Source organism: Indicator indicator, chromosome 16 (genome assembly GCF_027791375.1).
Source record: "Indicator indicator isolate 239-I01 chromosome 16, UM_Iind_1.1, whole genome shotgun sequence".
NCBI lineage: Eukaryota > Metazoa > Chordata > Aves > Piciformes > Indicatoridae > Indicator > Indicator indicator.
In genome coordinates, this window is record NC_072025.1 from 14,017,817 (window position 1) to 14,041,469 (window position 23,653).

The 23,653-nt window shown below is 52.4% G+C and overlaps 2 protein-coding genes across 2 annotated transcripts in view; one reads left to right on the forward strand and one right to left on the reverse strand.

Annotated features, from left to right (window-relative positions):
• Positions 1-979: 979 nt before the first annotated feature.
• Positions 980-14,716, forward strand: EIF3J (eukaryotic translation initiation factor 3 subunit J). The gene is made up of 8 exons (XM_054387709.1): positions 980-1,007; positions 1,087-1,187; positions 8,571-8,628; positions 8,871-8,962; positions 9,507-9,621; positions 11,266-11,424; positions 12,699-12,772; positions 13,725-14,716. Exons 1-8 carry the CDS (start codon positions 980-982, stop codon positions 13,854-13,856), a joined length of 759 nt encoding a protein of 252 aa, XP_054243684.1. The 3' UTR covers positions 13,857-14,716.
• Positions 14,717-16,583: 1,867 nt separating this feature from the next.
• Positions 16,584-23,653, reverse strand: part of SPG11 (SPG11 vesicle trafficking associated, spatacsin) — a 48,364-nt gene continuing 41,294 nt past the window's right edge. The window contains exons 34-40 of the mRNA XM_054387915.1: positions 22,342-22,475; positions 21,520-21,627; positions 20,620-20,788; positions 18,819-18,907; positions 18,212-18,367; positions 17,851-18,002; positions 16,584-16,837 (exon numbers count right to left, since the gene is read on the reverse strand). Coding sequence (XP_054243890.1) covers positions 16,657-16,837; positions 17,851-18,002; positions 18,212-18,367; positions 18,819-18,907; positions 20,620-20,788; positions 21,520-21,627; positions 22,342-22,475 — 989 coding nt within the window. The 3' untranslated portion in view covers positions 16,584-16,656. The remainder of the gene's footprint in view (positions 16,838-17,850; positions 18,003-18,211; positions 18,368-18,818; positions 18,908-20,619; positions 20,789-21,519; positions 21,628-22,341; positions 22,476-23,653) is intronic.

The following is a 23,653-nucleotide window of genomic DNA, read 5'->3' on the forward strand; positions in this document are numbered from 1 at the left end:
GGCCTGCCAGCTTTGTTCTCCTTGTGTGGACACTTTGCACCACAGGAAAGAAGCCAACCTGTATCTCTGTGACCCGGTGCTGCCAGCCCCCTCCCGTCTGGCATCCAGACAGGATATCTGCTCCACCGGGTACGGGCAGCACAGGGGAGCCTCCCCCCACCCCACAGCTGTGCAGAAGTGATTGTCCCCTGCACTGGGCACTGGTGAGGCTGCACCTCCAATCCTGGGGTCGTTTTGGGCCCCTCCCTCCAAGGAGGACATTGAGAGGCTGGAGCAGGCCCAGGGAAGGGCAAGGAAGCTGCTGAAGGGTCTGGAGAACAGGGCTGGTGAGGAGCAGCTGAGGGACCTGGGGCTGTTCAGCCTGGAGATAAGGAGGCTGAGGGGAGACCTTCTGGCACTCTATAGCTCCCTGAAAGGAGGTTGGAGCCAGGTGGGGATCAGTCTCTTCTTCCAAGGAGCAAGAGACAGGATGAGAGGAAATGGCCTCGAGGTGCTCTAAGGAAGGCTTAGGTTGGACCTAAGGAGCAATTTATTGCCCCTGACAGTTGCCAAGGCCTTTCCCAGGCTGGGTAGTAGCTGAGTCCCCACCCGTGGAGGCGTTTCAAGGCCCAATATGGAGAGACGGTGCTGCGGGACAGGGTTTGGTGGTGACCTGGTGGGGTGGGGTAAGAAGTGGACTCAAAGGTCTCTTCCAACCCCAACCATTCTGTGATTCCCCCGGGACAGCCCCGGGCCTGTGGGGGGACCCTAGGAGAGCCCAGAGGTGCCTGAACGTCCCCCCCAAGCCCCGTCCCTCCCTCCGCCGCCCGCCCTGGCCCTGCCCCGCCCTGGGCGGGGCGCTGGGGGAGCCCCGCGGGCGGGGCCGTCAGTCCGCCGCCGTCCCGGCGTGCCCCGCGCTCGGCGCTGCTGCGGCCGCTCTGGCGCCGCTGCCTCTCACCGTGCCCGCAGCCAGCGCCGGCGGCCGCGACTCGGCGGGAAAATGGCGGCGGAGGCGGCGGATTCGTGGGGTAGGTGGTGGCGGCCGCAACCCTCTCGCCCCCCCCAGCCCTCTCCGCTCGCCCTCACTCGCTCTCCTCTCCCCTGCAGACGCCGACAGCTTCGAGGTGGTGGAGCCGGTGGCGAAGCGGCTGGTGCCGGCAGTGGCCGTGGACCGCTGGGCCGGCGAGGATGAGGAGGACGACGTGAAGGTGCGGCCGGGCGGGCCCTCGCCGGGGGGCGCGGACACGGGGCTGGCCGCACGGGCTGGTCGCGGCCAGGGGGCGGCGAGGAGCGGATCGGGCCCGGCCCGGGCCGCTGCCATGTGGGGCCGCGTGTGCAGGGCCGCGGGCCCGCGGCAGGGCAGGGCAGGGCAGGGCAGGGGAGGCCCCGCGGCGGGGAGGGAAAGCCTCCCGCCGGGGCGATCAGGCTCGTCGGGCCGGAGGGATTCGCCCGGCCGCGGCGGGGAGGCCCGGGCGGGTGTCTGCGGCTCCGCCTGTGTGGCAATGGGTGTCGGGTGCTGGCGCTCCGAAAGGGCAGCGGCGGTGACAGGTGCCGAGTCCGAATGCCAAGTGGAAAATGAGGCTGCCTGTGCCCCCTGCCCCTTAATCCCCGCTCGGGGCGGCCGCTTCTGCCCGAGGTTTGTCCCTGCTGCGTTGGGCCTGCAAGGGCAGGGACAGACAGACAGACAGACGATTTTCTCCCCTCAAGAGGCGTTTCCTGATCCCCGATGGATCCTCCTGCACCTTCCCAGCTGCCTGCCGGGCTTCTGGGCACTTTGCTGTGGCTGGCTGCTTTCCCCTCGATCTCTGTAGCCTTTCAGATTCTCACTTTTGAGTCTGGTGAGACGTTTGGTTGGGTTGTTGAAAGCAGTGCTCTGTTTGTGCTTCTGCTCTGGATCAGACACTCTGCCGTGTAGCAGTGTGGCTTTTCCACTGTGATCCTCCTTCTTCACACCCCACAGCCACAGCTGGAAAGTGCAGCAGCCTCAGTGTGCAGTTCCAGATCACTTAAGATTTGTTTACTTAAGGCATTATTTGAAACTGGAGTTTACTGTGTCTGTGTGGAATTGGCATTCAACTGTGAGGGTGTTCCCTTCTGGTGCTTCTGAAAGCAGACCTGCCTTAAAAGCTGCTTTTCTCCTGCTGATGTGCAGTTGTCCCAAAGCAAGCCCAGGGGGATGAGTGGTGGAAACCTTGGTTTGCTCCATGTCCATATGGACTGTGAGCAAAGTGGTGCCAGGGAACATACAAGAGCTTGGGGACTGTAAGGGGTCAACTGGCAAAGACCTTTTGGTTTCAGATCAAGCTGCTGAAGTATTCTGGTAGACAATTTGATGAGGTGGTCAGAAGTGTGAAGCTTTCTGAAGTAGTTTTGTTCCCTGCTGGCTGAGGACTTGTTGGGTTTGTTATTTAGGCCACTGAGTGTTGCCAGAATCTCTGAAAAACACCAGCATGGGTGTCCTTGGAGCCTAGGGTGGTTTTCCTGTTATAAATAGTGTGGAAATAGTTCACCTTCTCTTCAAATAAAGCAGAGTTCCATTTTGGGGCATCACAGGCTGTCCATTTCCCTGCTTACATCTACCAGCAGCCACAGCCTGTATGTCTGTAGGTGCCACACTGCAGCAGGCAGTGAGTGAAGCTGCCTCTGTGTACAGCAGCCACAGCCACTTGTGGAGTGGTCAGCACATGGCTGTGTGCAGGTGGCTGATGGCTGTGTAGCTTGGACTCTGTCCCTAGGAGGCTTCTCCTCCTTCCTTTGCAGGTGAGACTTTGCTGCTGCAGTAGAGTCCAGGAGCCTGGGCTCTGAAGGGCTGCCTGCTCTCTCCAAGACTCATCCTGAAGCAGCTTTCTCTGACTGCACTAATGAAGGACCCAAACATTTCCCACATGCAGTAGGAACACAGCTGCTTCTCCCCAGAGATGAGGGCTTTAGTGCTGGGGCTGCTCCTGGAGAGAAGGACCAGCCCAGCAGAGAGAGCTGCTGTGGTGTGCTGTAGAAACACTGAAGGGCCTGGGAGGTAGCTGCTTCAGCTCTAGGAGCTGTGTTTGCACCTAGGTGCTGTGTTTGGGTGAGTCCCTGCAGGAGAGAAATGATGTAAAGCAGAGGCACAAAGTGTTTACTGCATGAGGTTGGTCTTCCACCTCGTGGGCTGTGTTTTATCTCTTCAGGCTCTGGAGTTTATTTTGGAAGATGTTCAGGTAGTGAACTCAAAGGAACTGTTGGGAAGCTTCCGACTTCCCCAGGTTTAAAATTAGCATCTTCACCACTAACAAATCCCCTCCCAGTGCTACCCTGAACACAAGTTCCCCAGAGGACAGGCCTCCTGCCAAGGAATGTTCATCTCTCTGCTCTTGGGCAATTCAGTGCTGGGCACTGGGCTGGTTGTCCTCCAGGACACAGCTCTGGCATGGGGCAGCCCTTTGAGAGAGAGCACTTGGGTTCAGCTGGGAACCTAAAGGCTGAAGATTCTGTCACTTCTCAGTTGTGTCTTCTGGTTTGGGGGCAGAATGGGCAGTGCTGGAGTTGCTGTTCCTTCCCAGTCCTGTCTGCTGGGGTCTGGGGCAGAATGGGCAGTGCTGGAGTTGCTGTTCCTTCCCAGTCCTGTCTGCTGGGGGCAGAATGGGCAGTGCTGGAGTTGCTGTTCCTTCCCAGTCCTGTCTGCTGGGGTCTGGGGCAGAATGGGCAGTGCTGGAGTTGCTGTTCCTTCCCAGTCCTGTCTGCTGGGGTCTGGGGCAGAATGGGCAGTGCTGGAGTTGCTGTTCCTTCCCAGTCCTGTCTGCTGGGGTCTGGGGCAGAATGGGCAGTGCTGGAGTTGCTGTTCCTTCCCAGTCCTGTCTGCTGGGGTCTGGGGCAGAATGGGCAGTGCTGGAGTTGCTGTTCCTTCCCAGTCCTGTCTGCTGGGGTCTGGGGCAGAATGGGCAGTGCTGGAGTTGCTGTTCCTTCCCAGTCCTGTCTGCTGGGTCTGGGGCAGAATGGGCAGTGCTGGAGTTGCTGTTCCTTCCCAGTCCTGTCTGCTGGGGTCTGGGGCAGAATGGGCAGTGCTGGAGTTGCTGTTCCTTCCCAGTCCTGTCTGCTGGGGTCTGGGGCAGAATGGGCAGTGCTGGAGTTGCTGTTCCTTCCCAGTCCTGTCTGCTGGGGTCTGGGGCAGAATGGGCAGTGCTGGAGTTGCTGTTCCTTCCCAGTCCTGTCTGCTGGGGTCTGGGGCAGAATGGGCAGTGCTGGAGTTGCTGTTCCTTCCCAGTCCTGTCTGCTGGGGTCTGGGGCAGAATGGGCAGTGCTGGAGTTGCTGTTCCTTCCCAGTCCTGTCTGCTGGGGTCTGGGGCAGAATGGGCAGTGCTGGAGTTGCTGTTCCTTCCCAGTCCTGTCTGCTGGGGTCTGGGGCAGAATGGGCAGTGCTGGAGTTGCTGTTCCTTCCCAGTCCTGTCTGCTGGGGTCTGGGGCAGAATGGGCAGTGCTGGAGTTGCTGTTCCTTCCCAGTCCTGTCTGCTGGGGTCTGGGGCAGAATGGGCAGTGCTGGAGTTGCTGTTCCTTCCCAGTCCTGTCTGCTGGGGTCTGGGGCAGAATGGGCAGTGCTGGAGTTGCTGTTCCTTCCCAGTCCTGTCTGCTGGGGTCTGGGGCAGAATGGGCAGTGCTGGAGTTGCTGTTCCTTCCCAGTCCTGTCTGCTGGGGTCTGGGGCAGAATGGGCAGTGCTGGAGTTGCTGTTCCTTCCCAGTCCTGTCTGCTGGGGTCTGGGGCAGAATGGGCAGTGCTGGAGTTGCTGTTCCTTCCCAGTCCTGTCTGCTGGGGTCTGGGGCAGAATGGGCAGTGCTGGAGTTGCTGTTCCTTCCCAGTCCTGTCTGCTGGGGTTTGGGGCAGAATGGGCAGTGCTGGAGTTGCTGTTCCTTCCCAGTCCTGTCTGCTGGGGTCTGGGGCAGAATGGGCAGTGCTGGAGTTGCTGTTCCTTCCCAGTCCTGTCTGCTGGGGTCTGGGGCAGAATGGGCAGTGCTGGAGTTGCTGTTCCTTCCCAGTCCTGTCTGCTGGGGTCTGGGGCAGAATGGGCAGTGCTGGAGTTGCTGTTCCTTCCCAGTCCTGTCTGCTGGGGTTTGGGGCAGAATGGGCAGTGCTGGAGTTGCTGTTCCTTCCCAGTCCTGTCTGCTGGGGTCTGGGGCAGAATGGGCAGTGCTGGAGTTGCTGTTCCTTCCCAGTCCTGTCTGCTGGGGTCTGGGGCAGAATGGGCAGTGCTGGAGTTGCTGTTCCTTCCCAGTCCTGTCTGCTGGGGTCTGGGGCAGAATGGGCAGTGCTGGAGTTGCTGTTCCTTCCCAGTCCTGTCTGCTGGGGTCTGGGGCAGAATGGGCAGTGCTGGAGTTGCTGTTCCTTCCCAGTCCTGTCTGCTGGGGTCTGGGGCAGAATGGGCAGTGCTGGAGTTGCTGTTCCTTCCCAGTCCTGTCTGCTGGTGTCTGGGGCAAAATGGGCAGTGCTGGAGTTGCTGTTCCTTCCCAGTCCTGTCTGCTGGGGTTTGGGGCAGAATGGGCAGTGCTGGAGTTGCTGTTCCTTCCCAGTCCTGTCTGCTGGGGTCTGGGGCAGAATGGGCAGTGCTGGAGTTGCTGTTCCTTCCCAGTCCTGTCTGCTGGGGTCTGGGGCAGAATGGGCAGTGCTGGAGTTGCTGTTCCTTCCCAGTCCTGTCTGCTGGGGTCTGGGGCAGAATGGGCAGTGCTGGAGTTGCTGTTCCTTCCCAGTCCTGTCTGCTGGGGTTTGGGGCAGAATGGGCAATGTCATCTGTTTCAAGTACAGATGAAATCATGCCAAGGGAGGTTCAGGTTGGACACCAGGGAATATTTCTTCCAGAAAGGGTTCTCAGGCACTGGAACAGGCTGCCCAGGGAGGTGCTGGAGTCACCATCCCTGCAGGTGTTTAAAAGCCACATGGAGGTGGTGCTGAGGGCCATGGTTTAGTGGTGGTGGCTTAGCAGTAGTGGTGGGATTGGACTTGCTGATCTCAGAGGCCTCTTCCAACCTCAGCAGTTGATGGGAGAGCTGCTCTCAGCAAGGCTGTGTTGACATGGACTGGAAGGTGCTGGCAGTGGCTTTGTTCTAGATAAATCTGTGTGAGGCCAGCTGAAGTCCTTTCAAGTTCCAGGCTGCTTTAGTGAGGGTGTTTGGGAGTACAGATGCCCTCTGTGAATTAATGATCAGAGCAGAGAGGCAGCACTAAAGCCATCTTCTGTTCCTCCAGGAGAGCTCCCTGGAGTTTATGAAACATGGGGACAGGTGGATACTTGGTGCTCACCCCAGTGAAACCAAACAAAACCCTGCCCAAGATATTCACCATCTGCTGCTGCTGCTTGAAGACAAAGCCTTGGGAGAGGAGGGAGACAGCTCCCTGTAGCTGGAGAGCTGCATGTCTTGGCACAGCAGGCTGAAGAGTGAGTCCTCAGTGGGCAACCTGTTAGTAGTTTCCCTCAGTCCTGTGAGTACCTTCAGGCCATGGGCCTGGTGCCCTTCTGCTGAGGTTTGCACCATCAAATGCCTGATGTTCAACCTGGCTGTGAAGGACAGGGCAGGGGCTAAGGCAGGGAGCTCCACACAGCAGTAGTGATGAGAGCTGCTTCAGCAGTGGGTGTAACAAACCCTTAATTAGATAGGAGCCAAACTGCTGCTGCTCCAGATTCAAGTCAGCTCCTTGGAATGTGGAAGGGAAGCTGAGTCTTACAAGTGCCAATTAACTCCGTGAGCTGGTGAGGAGCTTGGGTGGCTTCCTTGCTTGGGTCAGCAGGTTGCAGTGAAACACCAACTTCTTCCACCAGTGTCCTTTCTTTTGCCATGCCAGCAGCAGCCCTGAGAAGTGAAGCAGTGATCTGCATTCCTCTTGTGAGGGAGAAACAACAAAACTCAGGAGCTGGCAGTGGAGTGTGAGTTTTGTGAGAACTGGGCCTTGTCAAGTGCAACCTCAAGCCTGCAAGTGGAGATGCAGCAGGGAACTAAAACTGGCTGCCTGTCAGATGTCTTGGTTTAGTTCCTGGTGTGTGCATTGTGTGGCTCTTGGTGTGTAGCTTAGATCAGTCCTAGAGCACTGCTTTCCATGTGCTGGGATGTGCAGTGGCATGGGGACAAGAAGCTATGACACAGAATCCCATGGCCCCTCTCAGGGGATGTCAGGGAGAAACTGCAGAATTACTGCTGGCAGAGTCTGCAGGTGGCACCAGCAGGTCAGTTCTCTGCTTCCTCAGTGTTCAGCTGAACCATGGATCACAGACTCATCCAGCTTGGAAAAGACCTCTAAGATCACTGAGTGGATGATCCACCTGATTCCAGGACAGTGGCCATATGGAGGGGGAGTTGCTGGTTCTGACAGGAAGGAGACTCTGAGTGATGCCTGATGGTGAGACACTCCGTGTGTGGCTGAGGGCCACCATGAATCTTCAGCATGCTGGAGGTGGCAGCTGGAGGCAGGGAGTTACTGCAGCCACCAGAGCTGAGGCTCTTTAAAAATCACATGAACATGATGGCTGTTGGAGAACATTGCAGCTGGAGAATGTTTTCACAGCATGGTGGGGGTTGGAAGGGACCTCTGGAGATCACCCACTCCAACCCCCCTGCTAAAGCAGGGCACCCACAGCAGCTTGCCCAGCATCACAACGGCCAGGTGGGGTTGGAAGCTCTCCAGAGAAAGAGACTCCACAACCTCTCTGCTCCAGGTCTCCAGCACCCTCACACCAAAGAATTTTCTCCTCCTGGTTGGTTGGATCCTCCTGGATGTCAGTTTGTGCCCATTACTTCCATAGCTCCTTTGTTCATGAAAAAAAGCAGCAGTCACTGGTGAAAACTGAGTGGGGCACAGAGGGTGGGTGTCTGGGGAGGGGAGTGGTGGGGCCTTGGGTGGTGGTGGCAGCATGTTCTGGGTTTAAATGGTTTCAGCTGAGCTACCCATTCCCAGCAGTGCTGTACTGCCTGTGTGCAACCCATGGTGTTCCCATGTCTCATCAGGTATAACACAGATGATCATCTTCTGTCATTTCATTGTAGGAGGCTACAAGAAAGCTGGGGAGGCACTTCAGACAAAGACTTGTAGCTATGGCTTTGAGCTGGAAGAGGGGAGATTTAGACTGGAGATAGGAAAAAATACTTTACAGTGAGGGTGGTGAGACACTGGAACAGGTTGTCCAGGGAGGCTGTGGATGCCCCCTCCCTGGAGGTGTTGAAGGGTAGACTGGATGAGGCTTTGAGTAACCAGGTGTAGTGGGGAGGTGTCCCTACCCACAGCAGGGGGCTTGGAACTGGATGATCTTTAAGGTCCCTTCCAACACAAACCAGTCTGTGATAAGCTCCTGTTGTGGTGTGGGTGTTGATTTGACTGTTTGTGATCTCACTGTTGTAACTATATGGAGCTGAGCTTTCTGCTTATTTGAACCAAAGTCACCTTTTTTTGTGGTAAAAACTGGTCCTGGAATGTCTTGGCCACTTCCCAGGAGCTGTGCCTTTGTTCAGCTCTCATGGGTTCCTCACTCAGTGTGTCAGAGGGACAGACACAGGAGCACCTAAGGAGGCTGTGTGCAAGTTGCTGTTCTTTCTTACCCCAACAAGGAAAAGAATCCTAATTATAACTTCTTTTGTAGGATAACTGGGATGATGAGGAAGAAGAGGAGGAAGTGAAGGAGACAGAGATAAAACAAGGTAAGAAGAAATCAGTACGTGGGAGCACTCAGCATCAGGACAGACACTGCTGTTGTCCTGAGTGCCTCTGGAGAATCCAAACCACCTCCTGGAGCTGGGTTTGGATTTGGCACAGCCCCTTTCACCCTGTGCAGAGCCCAGTGCCTGAGCTCTGGCTTGCTCTGGGGTCAGTGCCTCTGTGCTTGCTGACAGCCCCCCAGCAGAGCTCTGCAGTCCTGCATTTATTGGGCCATGTTTTACAGAACCCAAAGTTTCAGAAAAAAAGAAAATAGCAGAAAAAATAAAAGAGAAAGAAAAGCTACAGAAGAAAAAGCAAGAGGAGCTGAAAAAGAGGGTAAGTCCTTATTTCTTCTGGGTCTCAACATTTAGAGGGCAGGTTGGGTTTCTGAGGTGGAACAACATCTGTGAAGGTCTTTATTAGCCTGATGAATCTTGAACTTAACAGCTGGGGGGGACCTAGCTTGAATTTCTCTGCACTTTAAGCAATTACTGAAGTCACATTTATCTCTTTCTTCTGTCTGCACCACATCCTAAACCATGCCTTGGATGAGGCCTTGAGCAACCTGGCCTAGTGGGAGGTGTCCCTGTCAACGCCAGGGGGTTGGAACTAGATGATCTTCAAGGTCCCTTCTATACCCAAACTATTCAATGCCGTGGTGAAATGTGGAAGTTCTTCCCACTTGTTGTCAAATTAACAGTTTATTAACCAAGGTGGCTGTTAGACTTCACTGGGGGATGACTTTGGATATGCCTGAGGGTGTGTTGACTCCAGGCAGGAGTGAGCTGTGGTGTAGGGTAAGGGGTGGCACTGGAAGCCCCAGCAGCCCTGCTCAGGGGTGGGATGTGTAACCTTCTCCCTGTGTGTGTTTTGATTTCAGTTAGAGGCACCAGAGGAACACAAAGAGCTTACACCAGAAGAACAGTTAGCAGACAAACTACGACTAAAGAAGTTACAAGAGGAGGCAGACCTGGAGTTAGCAAAAGAAACCTTTGGTGAGTGTGTTGTGTGTGAGTGGAGAGAGCTGGTGTCACACACGTGCTGTGTCACAGGTGGGTACCCCAAAGGGAAGGAGCTGATGGAGCACAGGCAGGTTGCTTCTGGGAATAGAGAGGGGTTTGAAGCAGGCTGCTGGAGGCATGGCTGAAAGACACAGTGGTGTGGTGCTGAGGGTGAGCACCAGACTTGGAGTTAGAGAATGGTTGGACTCGATGATCTGAAAGGGCTTTTCCATCCCAAACCATTCTGTATCCTGGTCCTGGGGACTGATAGCAAGAAACAAAAACATCTCCATGGATGCTGCTTCGTTCTCTACTAGGTGGACATAGTTTAATGGCCATGGTGGTCTGAGGTTGAAGGTTGGACTTGATGATCTTAAAGGCCTCTTCCAACCCAAACAGTTCTAAGGTGGTTTTTCTGGTGGGAGCTTACAGGAAGAAGATGGCTGGTTAATAATCCAACATTGGTGCTGCTGGGAGAAAGATGAGTGTGTTCAAAGGGAAGAGCTGTGTCCTCATGTCCTGAGGTGCTTACAGCCTGGATTTCATGAGGCTTTGGACAAGCGTGGCACAGCGCAACTCACACTTCACTTCAGGCAGCCAGCAGTAAGCCAGGTGTTGCCAAATCCACCCAGGACAGTGGAGTGAGCTGGCTTCCTGAAGCAGCCTTGGAGCTGCTCCTTCTGGTTCTGTGCTGTGACAGGCCTGGCAGAGACCTTGATTCATGGCAGTGTCCGCAGACATGAAAGGCTGCTCCTTGATTACAGTGAGGTGCAGAGCTTGGGTGCTGCTCTGAGTCCTCTGAGAGAGGGCAGGGCCCTGGGGAGAGGCTCTGTGCTGAGCACAGCACCAAATAACCAACTAAATCCTGCACTTAGGAGCTGGAGGCAGGAGACTGTTGACCGAAGGGGCTTCACGTAGTGCCTGTTCAGAGGGCAGGAAGGGCTGCTTCAGATTGCTGAGCTGTGCAGCAGATCTCTGTATGCAGGTAGCACCTAACTGTGGCTGGGGAAGCAGCCAGTGGAGAGTGAGTGAGAAACCTGGGGTCAGTTTTGGGCCCCTGACTCCAAGGAGGACACTGAGGGGATGGAGTGGGCCCAGAGAAGGACAATGAAGCTGGGGAAGGGTCTGGAGAACAGGTCTGGTGAGGAGCAGCTGAGGGAACTGGGGGTGTTCAGCCTGGAGAAAAGGAGGCTGAGGAGAGACCTTCTGGCTCTCTATAACTCCCTGAAAGAAGGTTGGGGACAGGTTTGGCCTCTTCTTCCAAGGGACAGGACAAGAGAAAGTGTCCTCAAGTTGCCCCAGGGGAAGTTTAGATTGGACATGAGGAACAATTTCTTCCTCTTGAGGGTTGTGAAGGCCTAGCCCAGGTCAGTGGTGGAGTCCCCATCCCTGGAGGGGTTTCAAAGCTGTGGAGATGTGGTGCTGAGGGTCATGGTTTGGTGGTGACCTGGCAGTGCTGGGCTAATGGCTGGACTCCATGACCTGAAAGGTCTCTTCCAGCCTAAGCAATTCTGTGCCTCTGTAGTTTGGGTTTGAAAGTCTTCAGAGGAGGGAAGGGTCTCAGTGTCAGTCTGCTTCCTTGTTCCCTCTGGTGCCATCTGTCAGGGCTCAGAGCTCCTGTTCTCTTTTCCCCTGCAGGTGTAAATAACACTTGTGGAATAGATGCCATGAATCCCTCTTCTAAAGAAGACTTCACGGAATTTGGCAAACTGCTCAAAGAGAAAATCTCCCAGCATGAGAAATCTTTACATTACGCCAGCTTCTTGGAAGCCTTAGTTCGGGACCTCTGCATTTCCTGTGAGTGGAGAGAAACTGCTGCCACCAGGCTCGTGGTGGGGCTGGGCTTGCAACGTGCTGCTAGGGCCTTGTGAAATCAAGGCTGATCCATGGGGTTTATACCAGGGTCTGATTCACTGACTGCTGCCCAACACATTCCCACAGCTTCGATCGCAGAGCCTCTTGTACAGAAATTCCACCTTCTGCCCATCAAAGAGTCACTGAGATTTTGGAATAGTTTCCTTCTAGATGAGCTACTCAAGTTATCTGGCTCACAGAATAATAGTTATTATATATAAAAAAAAAAAGGCCTCAAGAAAAATATCCAGGGTTCAAAGTGTGACTTTCCAGTATGTGAAAGGGCCTCCAGGAGAGCTGGAGAGGGACTTGTTACAAAGGTAGGGAGTGACAGGATGCAGGGTGATGGCTTCAAACTGGAGGAAGCTGGATTGAGATGAGACATGAGGAAGAAGTTCTTCCCCATGAGGGTGGTGAGGCACTGGAACAGGCTGCCCAGAGAAGTTGTGGAGGCTCCAGATCTGGAAGTATTCAAAGCCAGGTCGGATGGGGCCTTGAGCAGCCTGGTCTAGCAGGAGGTGTCCCTGCCCATGGTAGAGATTTGGAACTTGATGATCTTTAAGGTCCCTTCCCACCCAAACCAGTCTGGGATTCTATGAAAATTGAGTTCATGTAATTCTGGAACTGCAAACCAGATGGTTCTGGAATTCAGCAAGGGACTGGAGGACAGATAAAACTAACTTCACTCCTTCTCTTCCCCTGCTGGAGGACTTGGTGAGCTCATTGCCTGAGCCCTTTCCCTGGACTGTACAGGTGGTGTCCTTCAGAAGTGGGAACTTGATGCTGTAGAGTGGGGTTGGTAACTTCCATAGCAGATGGATTCCAGGTCTTCTGAAGTGCAGGACCTACCACCTTTGGGACCATTTATTTTTAGAAACATTGGTTTATTCTTAACCCACTTCTCTTTTTTATGTTTTACTGTATCCATATTTAATTGTTCACATCCCCCTCCTCATTAAGACTTCAGTCATTAACTCCTAAATTGCAAGTTTCACCTCCAACATTCAATCATGCTGCTTCCTGGGCACCTTCTGAGCCAGTGACTGATTGTAAGGACCAGAGTCACCCCCTCTGCCTTTTCCTGATTTAGTCAAGTAGTTATCTGTATTTACAAAAAGTTAATTTCTCGAGTGTTGCTGTTAATTAATTATTTAACTGTCTTCTAAGAACAACACTGATGAGCAATCTTTCTTTTTTTTCCCTTTCCCCTGCCATAGTGGAAGTTGATGATTTGAAAAAGATCACAAATACTCTGACAGTACTATGCAGTGAAAAGCAAAAGCAAGAAAAGGTAAGGGAGGTTTGTGTGTGCTTCTGCAGCAACAGCATCACACCCCCACTGAAGGGGCAGGGCTGGATGGGGGCAGCAGGTCTCAGGCTGATTTGAGCTGTTGATTTGGAGTAGAGCAGAGATAAAATAGTGTTAAATCATCTTCACTGTGTGAGGCCAGCAGGAGTTCAGTGAATCTGGAGGTGACAGGCAAAACCTGGCTGAAGTTAGATTTAGGGCAACCAAGCTGGTGAAGGGTCTGGAAAACAACTCTGGTGAGGAGCAGATGAGGGAAGTGGGGTGGTTTTGTCTGCAGAAAAGGAGGCTGAAGACCTCATTGCTCTCTACAATTCCCTGAAAGGAGGCTGGAGTGAGGTGGGGGCTGGTCTCTTCTCCCTCCTATCAGGTGGGAGGAAAGGACTTGAAATTGCACCAGGGGGAGGTTGAGGTTGAGTATTATGAAAACTCCTGCAGGAGTGGTCTGCCCAGATTGGTGGTGGAGTCTCCATCTCTGGAGGCAGTCCAAAGCCACCTGGATGTATTCCTCTGTGACCTTCTCTAGGTGACTCTGCCTTGGCAGCGGGGTTGGATTTATCTCCAGAGGTCCCTTCCAACCCCAACCCTTCTGTGATTGTGACTGTGGTGAAAAAGCCACATCAGTTCCTGGATCAAATTGGTAATTCCACAGAAGCAAGCACCAGGCTCTGCAGTTCCTTAGTTCTGGTTGTTCAGGTTGTAGGGAAAGCAGGATGGGTGACAGCACCTGGCAGGTGCTGCAAGTAGCTGTGAGGCAGCCAGGAACATCCCAGGCTGCACCGTGGGGTGGTGCAGGGCACAAACCCCTGCTGACAGGGCACTCACCGCAGGGGCACGCGAGTGCTCCTACCCAGAGAGACGTGGCACTGCTCTAATTAGAGTAATGACTAATTGCTGTAAGTTTACTTTGGAAGTAAACCTGCTCTCCTCTTTTAAGCAGAATAAAGCCAAAAAGAAGAAAAAAGGTGTGGTGCCTGGAGGTGGTTTAAAGGCGACGATGAAAGATGACCTGGCTGATTACGGAGGCTACGATGGAGAATACGTACAAGACTTTGAAGACTTCATGTGACACTGATCTCCCCTTCTGTTGTCTTTCTGTTGCCCATAATCCCTTAAACATGTAGCACAACTTCTCTTCCTTTTCAATTCTGCCAAATGCTACAATCAGAGTTGCAGTATCTCTGTGCTGGTGGCTTCACTCTTGATGGGCTTCCTGCTCTGCGGGTGGGGGGTTAGGATGAAGACATCTGAAAACTTCTTAAGTTACAGCTTAAAAAAAACCCCAAAATTCTGATGATGGTAACTGTTGCTGTTTGGGTTTGTAGTGACAGCCACTGAAATTGGGAGATGAATCTGAACAGGGTGAAGTATTCCTGCCAGCACAGCTCAGTGACATGGCCTTAACTGTACCTCCGTGGTGGACAGAAGCAGTTTGCAGCAAGGGCATGGTGTGCACTTAGTGTTACAATTGCTTTGTCTTGACTTAGAGCTTGAGGTGGTGTGAAAGGGAACTGCTAACTTCAGAGTGAGGATCTGCACCAGGCAAGGCAGCCAGGCTCCACATCCAAGTGGGTCAGAAAATTATTTCTTTGGTGAGTTGGGGTGGGAAATAAATTGCAGTTTGTGTCTGGGGCATGAAGTTGAGTTTTCATTCACCTCCATTTCTACTAATGCAGCTGTAGGGGTTGGGTGTTTTCTAACAGTATCAGAAAGCTCTCCTGGGTTGTGGTTGGGCTCTCACCACTTGGCCATTTTCTTTCATTAAGAAAAAACAAAACAAAACAAAAATCACACCCCAACAACAACAAATCCCAAACCAAACTTGCTTTAGCAAACTGCAGCAGTTACTACAGTTGGGCAAATTGTTATGTTAACAATTATGACATCTGCAATGTTTTATAAAGCAACTAATTTAATAAAAATCACTATTGAGGACTTCACCAGGGCTGACTTTGGAGCAGTTTTTTTGGTAACTGAAAAAAAAATGATGTGGTGGAGTTCTTTGTGTGTGTGTGATGAGGTCTGGTCTGTTCTGACCTTCAGCAGGAGCAAGATTTCACCTGGGAGAAAAGGAGGTAGGACTGTGTCTTTTGGTTCCCATCAGCACCTTTTAGGAGGGCCATAATCCAGGCATTTCCAGGAGGAACTTCCATCTTTTGTTGCTGGATCTGCTGAGCTCCATGGCTTGTACCCAGCTTAGGAATGTTCTGGGGTGGCCCTTATCAGTGCAGGCAAGTATCTGATTCCAGCTGGCAGCTGCTGTTGCCAGGAGCAGTCCTGGGGTTTACTCAGGTGTTTGTTCCCAGTGTGTGTCCAACAAGGCAGGTATTGGTCAGAGCTTGAGGTTCTCCTTTCCTTCCAGGAGCTTTAAAGTTCAGGCTAAAAGCTTGGTACTCAACCTTAGACTGATCAGAGCCAGCTCAAATTGAATTTGGTGTCAGGGAACTGACTGGAACTGGAATTTTAAGTCAGGTTCTGCTCAGGCAGAAATGTCCCCACACAAAATGTTTTGTTCATCAGATGAGCTGTGACTTGTCCTGTCTGGGCAACCTCCAGTGCTGCCACTGCAGGCTTGGGGTGACACTGGGCAAGTAAATATTTGTCTGAAGCCTGACAATGTTAGCAAGCAAGAGAGGACACTGCAGGCTGTAAATCCATCTCAGCCTCTGCTAGTTAACTTACAGGGTTATCACTGTGACCCTCTTTGCTAGGGTAATGCTAACAGATAGTACAACATTGTTGCTTCATTTCACTTCAAAGCTGTCTGTCTACTCTAGGCCACCCATTTTGGACAGGAGATGACATCTCTGGATCAGATGGAAGCTCTGCAGCTTGGCTGGTTGGGCAGCACACAGAATCCAGGCTTGAAACTGGGTTTCTGCCTGAAGCAGTGTCCAAGTCTTGTACCTCTCCACAGTTAAATCTGCCTCAGCCTTGTGAACTTGTCAAAATCTCTTGAGAGGTAGAAGGTGCTGGCTGGTAGCTCCTGACAGGGGCTTGATACCAACTCTAAACATGGAAAGGAGTTACTTTACTAACTGTAAGAATCCAGTTGTATTTGGTCACTTCTACTCTCAGAGAGCAGCAAGCTGAGAAAGTGCTGTGGGAGCTGTACAGGACCTCATCACTAAGCTGGAAAGCAAAACCAGTCAAACCAGACTGGGATCAAAGAAGAAGTTATCTAGGAATGGGAGGTGGTGGAGTCGCCACCCCTGGAGGTGTTCAAAAACTGAGTCGATGTGGCACTTAGGGACATGGAGGTGCTGGGTAGAAGGTTGGACTTGATCTTAGGGGGCTTTTCACAGAATCCTAGAATGGTTTGGGTTAGAAGGGACCTTAAATGTCTACTTCTAACTCCCCTGCCACAGGACAACTGGCACTAGACCAGGTTGCTCAAGGCCTCATCCAGCCTGGCCTTGAACACCTCCAGGGAGGGGGCCTTAATGATTCTATTTCCATGAATTATTGATTTCCAACCTTAACAATTCTATGAGTGTGTACCTGGAACTTTCAAAGGATGTTCCTCATTCTCCTGCTTCTTCCACCATTCATGTGCTGGATGTTCTGCACCTTCTGCATCAACCTCTTGAGCCATCATCCACATCTTCACTTGGAAGGGCTGCTGGGTCTGTGGTTCATCCCCAGTCAGTCAAGCATTTGGTAAACAGATTTATTACAGAAAACACAATTTCAGGTCAACAGAGTCTCTCTTTTTAACTATTTACAACCACCACCAGTTCTCTGGAGTAACCTTCACCTAGCAGCAACCACTGTGAGCTCAACAGCTGTCAGAGAAGCAGGGCTCAGCATGCAGGACCTGGTGGCACTGGTGCTCTCAAGGCCAGTCTCTGCTCCATGGTGGTTGGAGTCTAGTTTGCTAACATGTCATTGAGGCAGCAGCCAGTCTGGGCGTCCTTCAGCAGGGTGTTGACCACGTCGTAGAACTTGTTGTCATAGGCCAGCCTGTAGTAGGTGTAGATGTCCTCACAGTGAGCCAGCAGGCGTTTAAGGTTCTTCAGAGCAGCCTCAGAAGGTGGCTGCTGTTTGACTCTGCAAGGAATTGTATGGTACATTGGAACAGAAAAGCCTCACAGACAAGGCTGGAACACCTCTCCTAGGAGGGCAGACTGAGAGAGCTGGGGCTGTTCAGTCTGGAGAAGAGAAGACTCTGAGGAGACTTTATTGTGGCCTTCCAGTATCTGAAGAGGGCCTACAGGAGAGCTGGGGAGGGACTTTTTAGGGTGTCAGGTAATGATAGGACTAGGGGGAATGGAACAAAAATAGAAATGGGTAGGTTCAGATTGGATGTTAGGAAGAAATTCCTCATCATGAGGGTGGTGAGACACTGGAACAGGTTGCCCAGGGAGGTGGTGGAAGCCTCATCTCTGGAGGGTTTTAAGGCCAGGCTGGATGTGGCTCTGAGCAACCTGCTGTAGTGTGAGGTGTCCCTGCCCATGGCAGGGGGGTTGGAACTTGGATGATCCTTGAGGTTCCTTCCAACCCTAACAATTCTATGATTCTATAATTGTCATACTGTCCTGCCATGGACCAACAAGAACTACAAATGAGGCTGTGCTCAATGTGTGCATTGAGTCTCTTCGATTCCTTCTTAAAGGAGATTGGATCTGGCCAGCCCTCCTCTAGGACAAGAAGGAAGTCTCAGGCAGCACCAGAGGAGGCTTAGGTTGGATATTAAGAGAAACTTCTTGACTGAAAGGGTTCTCAAACACTGGAACAGGCTCCTCAGGGAGGTTGTGGATGCCCCCTCCCTAGAGGTGTTTAAGGCCAGGCCGGATGAGGCCTTGATCAACCTGGTCTAGTGGGAGGTGTTCTTGCTCAGGGCAAGGGGGTTGGAACTGGATGATCTTTAAGATCCCTTCCAACCCAAACCATTCTGTCAGTCCTTGATTCTATGAATCTGTGGTTTAGCACCAGCATTGGTAGAGTTAGAGAATGGTTGGACTTCATGATCTGAAAGGTCTTTTCCAAACCAAAAAACTCTATGATTCATCTAAAGCAGTCTGTGAAAAAGGAAGTTCCAACTTGACCACAGAACTACTTACTTCTTGGCAATCTCCTCAAAAATGCTTGGCTTCAGTGTTTTTTGTTGTTTGAATTCTTCAAAGTAAGTGAAGTCTCCTTTGGTGATCACTTGCTGATAGAGAACTTCAGCCCAGTCTGGAACAAACTCATAGGCTTCAGCCACGATGGCTGCCTGCAGGGAGAGCAGATGTTGGAATCCCTTCCCAGGAAAGGTCTCCCTGGAGTCTTCTCTTCTGCAGGCTGAACAGCCCCAACTTTGTCATCCTGTCCCCACAGGGGAGGTGCTCCAGCCTTGGTGGCCATGTGCAGGAGCCAGCATGCTCAGGTAGCTGCTGTTTAAAACAGCTTAGAAGAAACAAGAACTGTGGAGGCTCAGCTTACCTGGTAGAACCTAGGCAAGGAGAGGATGGAGTCCATCAGGTCCTGTTGGGTCAGGTTGATCAGCATGGTGCTCTGGCCAGTGTTGAGGAAATGCAGCTGGAGGGTGATCAGCTTCGTCAGGCGACTGCAGCGCAGCGACTGCCGGACACAGGAGTCCTAGGGCAGAAATCAGAGGCAAATGCAAGCTTCTGAAGCGTGCTTCTAGAGGAAAGGAACAAAACAGTCCTCAGAGGGATGAGTTCAGAGCTGGATTTCATCTTTTAGATCACTGCAGTTTATCAAAAAGGACAGCAAAGGAGAAGGTGCAGCAAAGGGCTACAAAGATGTTGAGGGCACTGGGACATCTCTGTGAGGAAGAAAGAACTGAGGCTATTCAGTCTGGACAAGAGCAGCCTGAGGGGGGATCTCATCAATACTTCAAGGGTGGATGTCAGGAGGGTGGTGCCAGGCTTTTGCCAGCGGTGCCCAGTGACAGGACAAGGGGTAACAGGCACAAACTGGAACATCAGAAGTTCCATCTGAACATGAATCAACTACCTCAGAATCAGAGAATTGGTTTGGTTGGAAAAGACCTTCAAGGTGATTGAGTCCAAACATCTCACCTCACCTTAGAATAACTTTCTGCTGCATCAATGAAGAGAGTCAGAGCTTTCATCAGCAGCTTCTTCAAGTTTGTGACATCCTGAAGAGACTCCTCTGGGGAAAAAAAAAATCTATGATTTATAATAAATAAAAATGTAAAATAGATTTAGAAATTAAATGTATAATCAATAAAAAGAGTAATCAATTATTTATATGAAATCAATTATTATTATCACGTTTATACATAAAGGTGACAAAGGCACAAAAACACCTCCTGGAACCCAGTCTGTTCCTGCTGGTGGTTCAGAAAGCAACAAAAGGCTAAAAAAAATCCTCAGTTTTTATATTAAAAAATGTGTGACAGAGCAGTGAAGTCAGTTCAGCTAATGGACCAAGCTACTGCTGGGACCTAGTTGAGTGATTGAAGAACTAAGAAACCCAAATCACACATTTCTGGTGGAGATGACCACTGACTGCCACCAGTTAATTCAGAAAACCACCACTTGGCAGAGCTTCTGTTTAAAGGGGTCATCATGGTCCTGGCTGACCGTCCTGGGATGAGATCTCCACATGCTCACCTGCATCCTCCCAACACACAGAAATCACCAAGGTCAGATGTTCACAAGTTAACCTGCACAAACAACCCCCACATACTTTCTACACCCCACTGTGTTACCTCCTGTTAAAGGGAGGAAAACATGGACATGTCCTCACCCTCTCCTGCATCTGGTAGCACAGAAAGGTTACCTCATGGTAAGAGTTAAAACTCTCAATTCTTTGGGAGACAGCAGAGGAGACAGATGAACTGTGAAGACCAGGAGTGCCCCACATCCAAGAATGCCCCATGTCCGGGAGCACCCCACATCCAGAAGTGCCCCACGCCCAAGAGTGCTCCTTGCTCAAGAGTGCCCCAAGCCCAAGAGTGCCCCACGCTCAAGAGTGTCTCAAGCCCAAGAGTGCCCCATGCTCAAGAGTGCCCCATGCTCAAGAGTGCCTCAAGCCCAAGAGTGCTCCATGCTCAAGAGTGCCCCAAGCCCAAGAGTGCTCCATGCTCAAGAGTGCCCCAAGCCCAAGAGTGCTCCATGCTCAAGAGTGCCTCAAGCCCAAGAGTGCTCCATGCTCAAGAGTGCCCCAAGCCCAAGAGTGCTCCATGCTCAAGAGTGCCCCAAGCCCAAGAGTGCTCCATGCTCAAGAGTGCCCCAAGCCCAAGAGTGCTCCATGCTCAAGAGTGCCTCAAGCCCAAGAGTGCTCCATGCTCAAGAGTGCCTCAAGCCCAAGAGTGCTCCATGCTCAAGAGTGCCTCAAGCCCAAGAGTGCTCCATGCTCAAGAGTGCCTCAAGCCCAAGAGTGCTCCATGCTCAAGAGTGCCTCAAGCCCAAGAGTGCTCCATGCTCAAGAGTGCCCCATGCTCAAGAGTGCCCCAAGCCCAAGAGTGCTCCATGCTCAAGAGTGCCCCAAGCCCAAGAGTGCTCTATGCTCAAGAGTGCCTCAAGCCCAAGAGTGCTCCATGCTCAAGAGTGCCCCATGCTCAAGAGTGCCCCAAGCCCAAGAGTGCTCCATGCTCAAGAGTGCCTCAAACCCAAGAGTACTCCATGCTCAAGAGTGCCTCAAACCCAAGAGTGCTCCATGCTCAAGAGTGCCTCAAACCCAAGAGTGCTCCATGCTCAAGAGTGCCCCACACCCAAGAGTGCCCCAAGGATCCTCCTCCCAGAGAGCCGAGTTTCATTTCAGTAGAAGGGCTGCAGGAGGTGTGATGGATGCCTCCAAAGCCCTTTGCCCAGCCCCGGCTGCCCGCCCCGCTGCGGCCGGCTCCGTGGCGCGCTCACCCCAGGGCCGGGACTCGATGAGCTTGAGCTGCACGGCGGCGGCGGCCTCGTGGTTCTGGCCGATCTGGCGGCACATGTTGAAGCAGAGGGCGATCATGTTGTGCTTCTCGCTGTCCCCGGGCCGGCACCGGCTGATGTAGTCCAGCAGAGCTGTCTTCAGCATCCCACTCTGGGCAGAATCACAGAGGGGACCTTCAAAGGTCATCTTCTTCAACTGCCCCCCACTCCCCTCCCCTCAGCAGGGACATCTCTGACTACAGCAGGTTGCTCAGGGACCCAGCAAGTTTGACCTTGAATGTTTGTCTCCAGGGATGAGGCCTCTGGACAACCTGTTCCACTATTTCACCACCCTTGTTGTCATAGATTCATGGAGGGGCTTAGAATCATAGAAAGGACCTCAAGGATCATCCAGTTCCAATCCCCTTGCCATAGGCAGGGACACCTCACACTAGAGCAGGTTGCTCAGAGCCACATCCAGCCTGGCCTTAAAACCCTCCAGGGATGAGGCTTCCATCACCTCCCTGGGCAACCTGTTCCAGTGTCTCACCACCCTCATGGTGAAGAATTTCTTCCTAACATCCAATCTGAATCTACCCATTTCTATTTTTGTTCCATTCCCCCATGTCCGATCACTACCTGACACCCTAAAAAGTCCCTCCCCAGCTTTCCTTGTAGGCCCCCTTCAGATACTGGAAAGCCACAATAAAGTCTCCTCGGAGCCTTCTCCTCTCCAGACTGAACAGCCCCAACTCTCTCAGTCTGTCCTCCTAGGAGAGGTGCTCCAGCCCACTGATCATTAGGTTGGAAGGGACCTTAGACATCATCTACTCCAGCCTCCCCACTGTGGGCAGTTTCTGGCATGGCCACACAGTCTTCTGGAATTTTTCTCCCTGCACCTACCGGGTCTAACTTCTTCCTCATGAGCACCTCGAAGTAGTGTTTCTCATGCAGCAGCTCAAATATGTAGGTCATCTCGTTGTATCTGCCAATCCCTGTGAGAAGACGAACCTGTGGGAGTGACAGTGGAAGGATGAGGCCCAAAGGAAAGCAGAAAGATCCTCTCTGAAAGCAGTTGGTGCTGTGGTGAGGTCAGAAGGGCTGTGGTGAGGCCGGAGGGCTGTGTCAATCAACACATGGAACCACAGAATCATTTTGGTTGGAAAAGACCTTTAAGATCAAGTCCAACCATTCTCCAACCCTACCAAGTCTGGTGCTAAACCATGTCCCTCAGCACCACATCTCCATGGCTTTTAAACCCTGCCTGGGATGGGGATTCAACCACCTCCCTGGGGAGCCTGTTCCAGGGTTTGAGAACTCTTTCAGAAAGTCAAGAAGTCTCCTCTAACCTCCAATCTGTCTCAGAATCCTGGAGTCCTTTCCAGGCAGGACTTTAAAGACAGATAACAGCCCAGTAAGACAAATCATCAGGTCACCAGACTGATTCTGACCCTCCCATTCTGATTTACTACACTATCACCTCCATTTTTCCAGAGAACTCTTCTAAGAGCCTCTGTGACAAAAATCACCCCTTGGCCACATCAGACCAAAGACTTTCAGCTCCTAGGGCCAGGCAGGAGAAGAGCAGTGAAGCAGAGGTGACACCTGTCCTCCATTCCCTCACCCAGCTGCTGGCCTGCCCTGCTGATGAGCAGTTACTGGCACAGGTCTAAGTGGAACCCTTCCCACAGCACCTGGACAAACAGAGAAGACCAAGACACACACCACCAGTCCATACTCCTCGTTAGGGGCCAGGTGCTCATCCGTGAGCAGCCGCGCCGCTTGGAGCACTCGCGTGATGCCTTCCATGTGGCACGTCAGACTAAAGCAATTATGGGCCAAGATCAGCAGTTCTGTAACTGCAGGACAGAAGAACTTTCAGTCAGTACAGTCAGAACGTTTAGCACTTCAGGCACTACAATCACTGACTTGGTTGGGCTGAAAGAGATCTTTAGGATCAGGCCAAGGTGGGTCCAAGCCAACCTTGTGAAGTTCAACAAGGCTAAGCGCAAGGTCCTACACCTGAGTCTGGGCAACCCCAAGCACAAATCCAGCCTGGGTGAGGAGTGGCTTGAGAGCAGTCTTGAGGAGGACTTGGGTTGGAAGGTTGGAGCAAAGCTACAGCAGCATGGTCACTTCCTGCACACGGACTCACATCCAGCAATTTAATATAAAGGAGTGTGGCCAGCAGGTCAAGGGAGGTTCTTCTCCCCTTCTACTCAACCCTGGTGAGGCCACATCTGGAGAACTGGGTCTACCTCTGGTCTCCTCAGGTCCACTTCTGGTCTCCTCAGTTTAAAAGAGACCGGGAACTTACTGGAGAGAGTCCAGTGGAAGCTGGGAGTCAGTCCTACCAAACTGGATGTGGAAGGGAGGTCTGCGTAAGTACCTCCTGGTGCTCACTAAAGGTGTTGGGAAGGTGCTGGAAGCTACTCAGTCCCTGGATCTTGTTGCTGCTCTAAACACTCTTTTTAATATATAAATCTGTGTAACAGTTCATGTTGGGTTCTAGGTCCAGTTCTAGGCTCTCCAGTTCAAGATTGACAGGGAATGAGTGGAGAGAATCCAGCAGAGGCTCTGGAGATGCTGAGGGGCTTGGAGCATCTCTGTGAGGAGGAAAGGCTGAGATCCCTGGGGCTGTTGAGCCTGGAGAAGAGCAGCCCCAGAGGGGATCTGCTCAATGCTCAGCAAGAGATGAAGGGTGGGGGGCAAGAGGATAGGGCCAGACCTCTTGTCAGTGGTGCCCAGGGACAGGACAAGGGGCACAAACTGGAAGCCAGGAGTTTCCATGTGACCATGAGGAGAAACTTCTTTGGTGATGATGAATCTGGGTGCCCTGGTGAAGTCTCCTTGTCTGGAGAGCTTCCAAACCCAGGTGGCCATTGTGATCTCGGGCAAGCTGCTGTGGGTGCCCCTGTTTTAGCAGGGGGAGGTTGGAGTGGATGATCTCCAGAGGTCCCTTCCAACCCCCACCATGATGGGATTCTGAAATTCTTTAGTACCCAATTTGAGCTCAGCAACAGAAGCTTCCATGGGC

Coding starts and splice junctions, on each gene's coding strand:
- EIF3J (XM_054387709.1), top strand. CDS start 980: ATGGCGGCGGAGGCGGCGGATTCGTGGG. Junction 8,963..9,506: donor AAGAGGAGCTGAAAAAGAGG/GTAAGTCCTTAT, acceptor TTTTGATTTCAG/TTAGAGGCACCAGAGGAACA. Junction 9,622..11,265: donor GTTAGCAAAAGAAACCTTTG/GTGAGTGTGTTG, acceptor TTTCCCCTGCAG/GTGTAAATAACACTTGTGGA.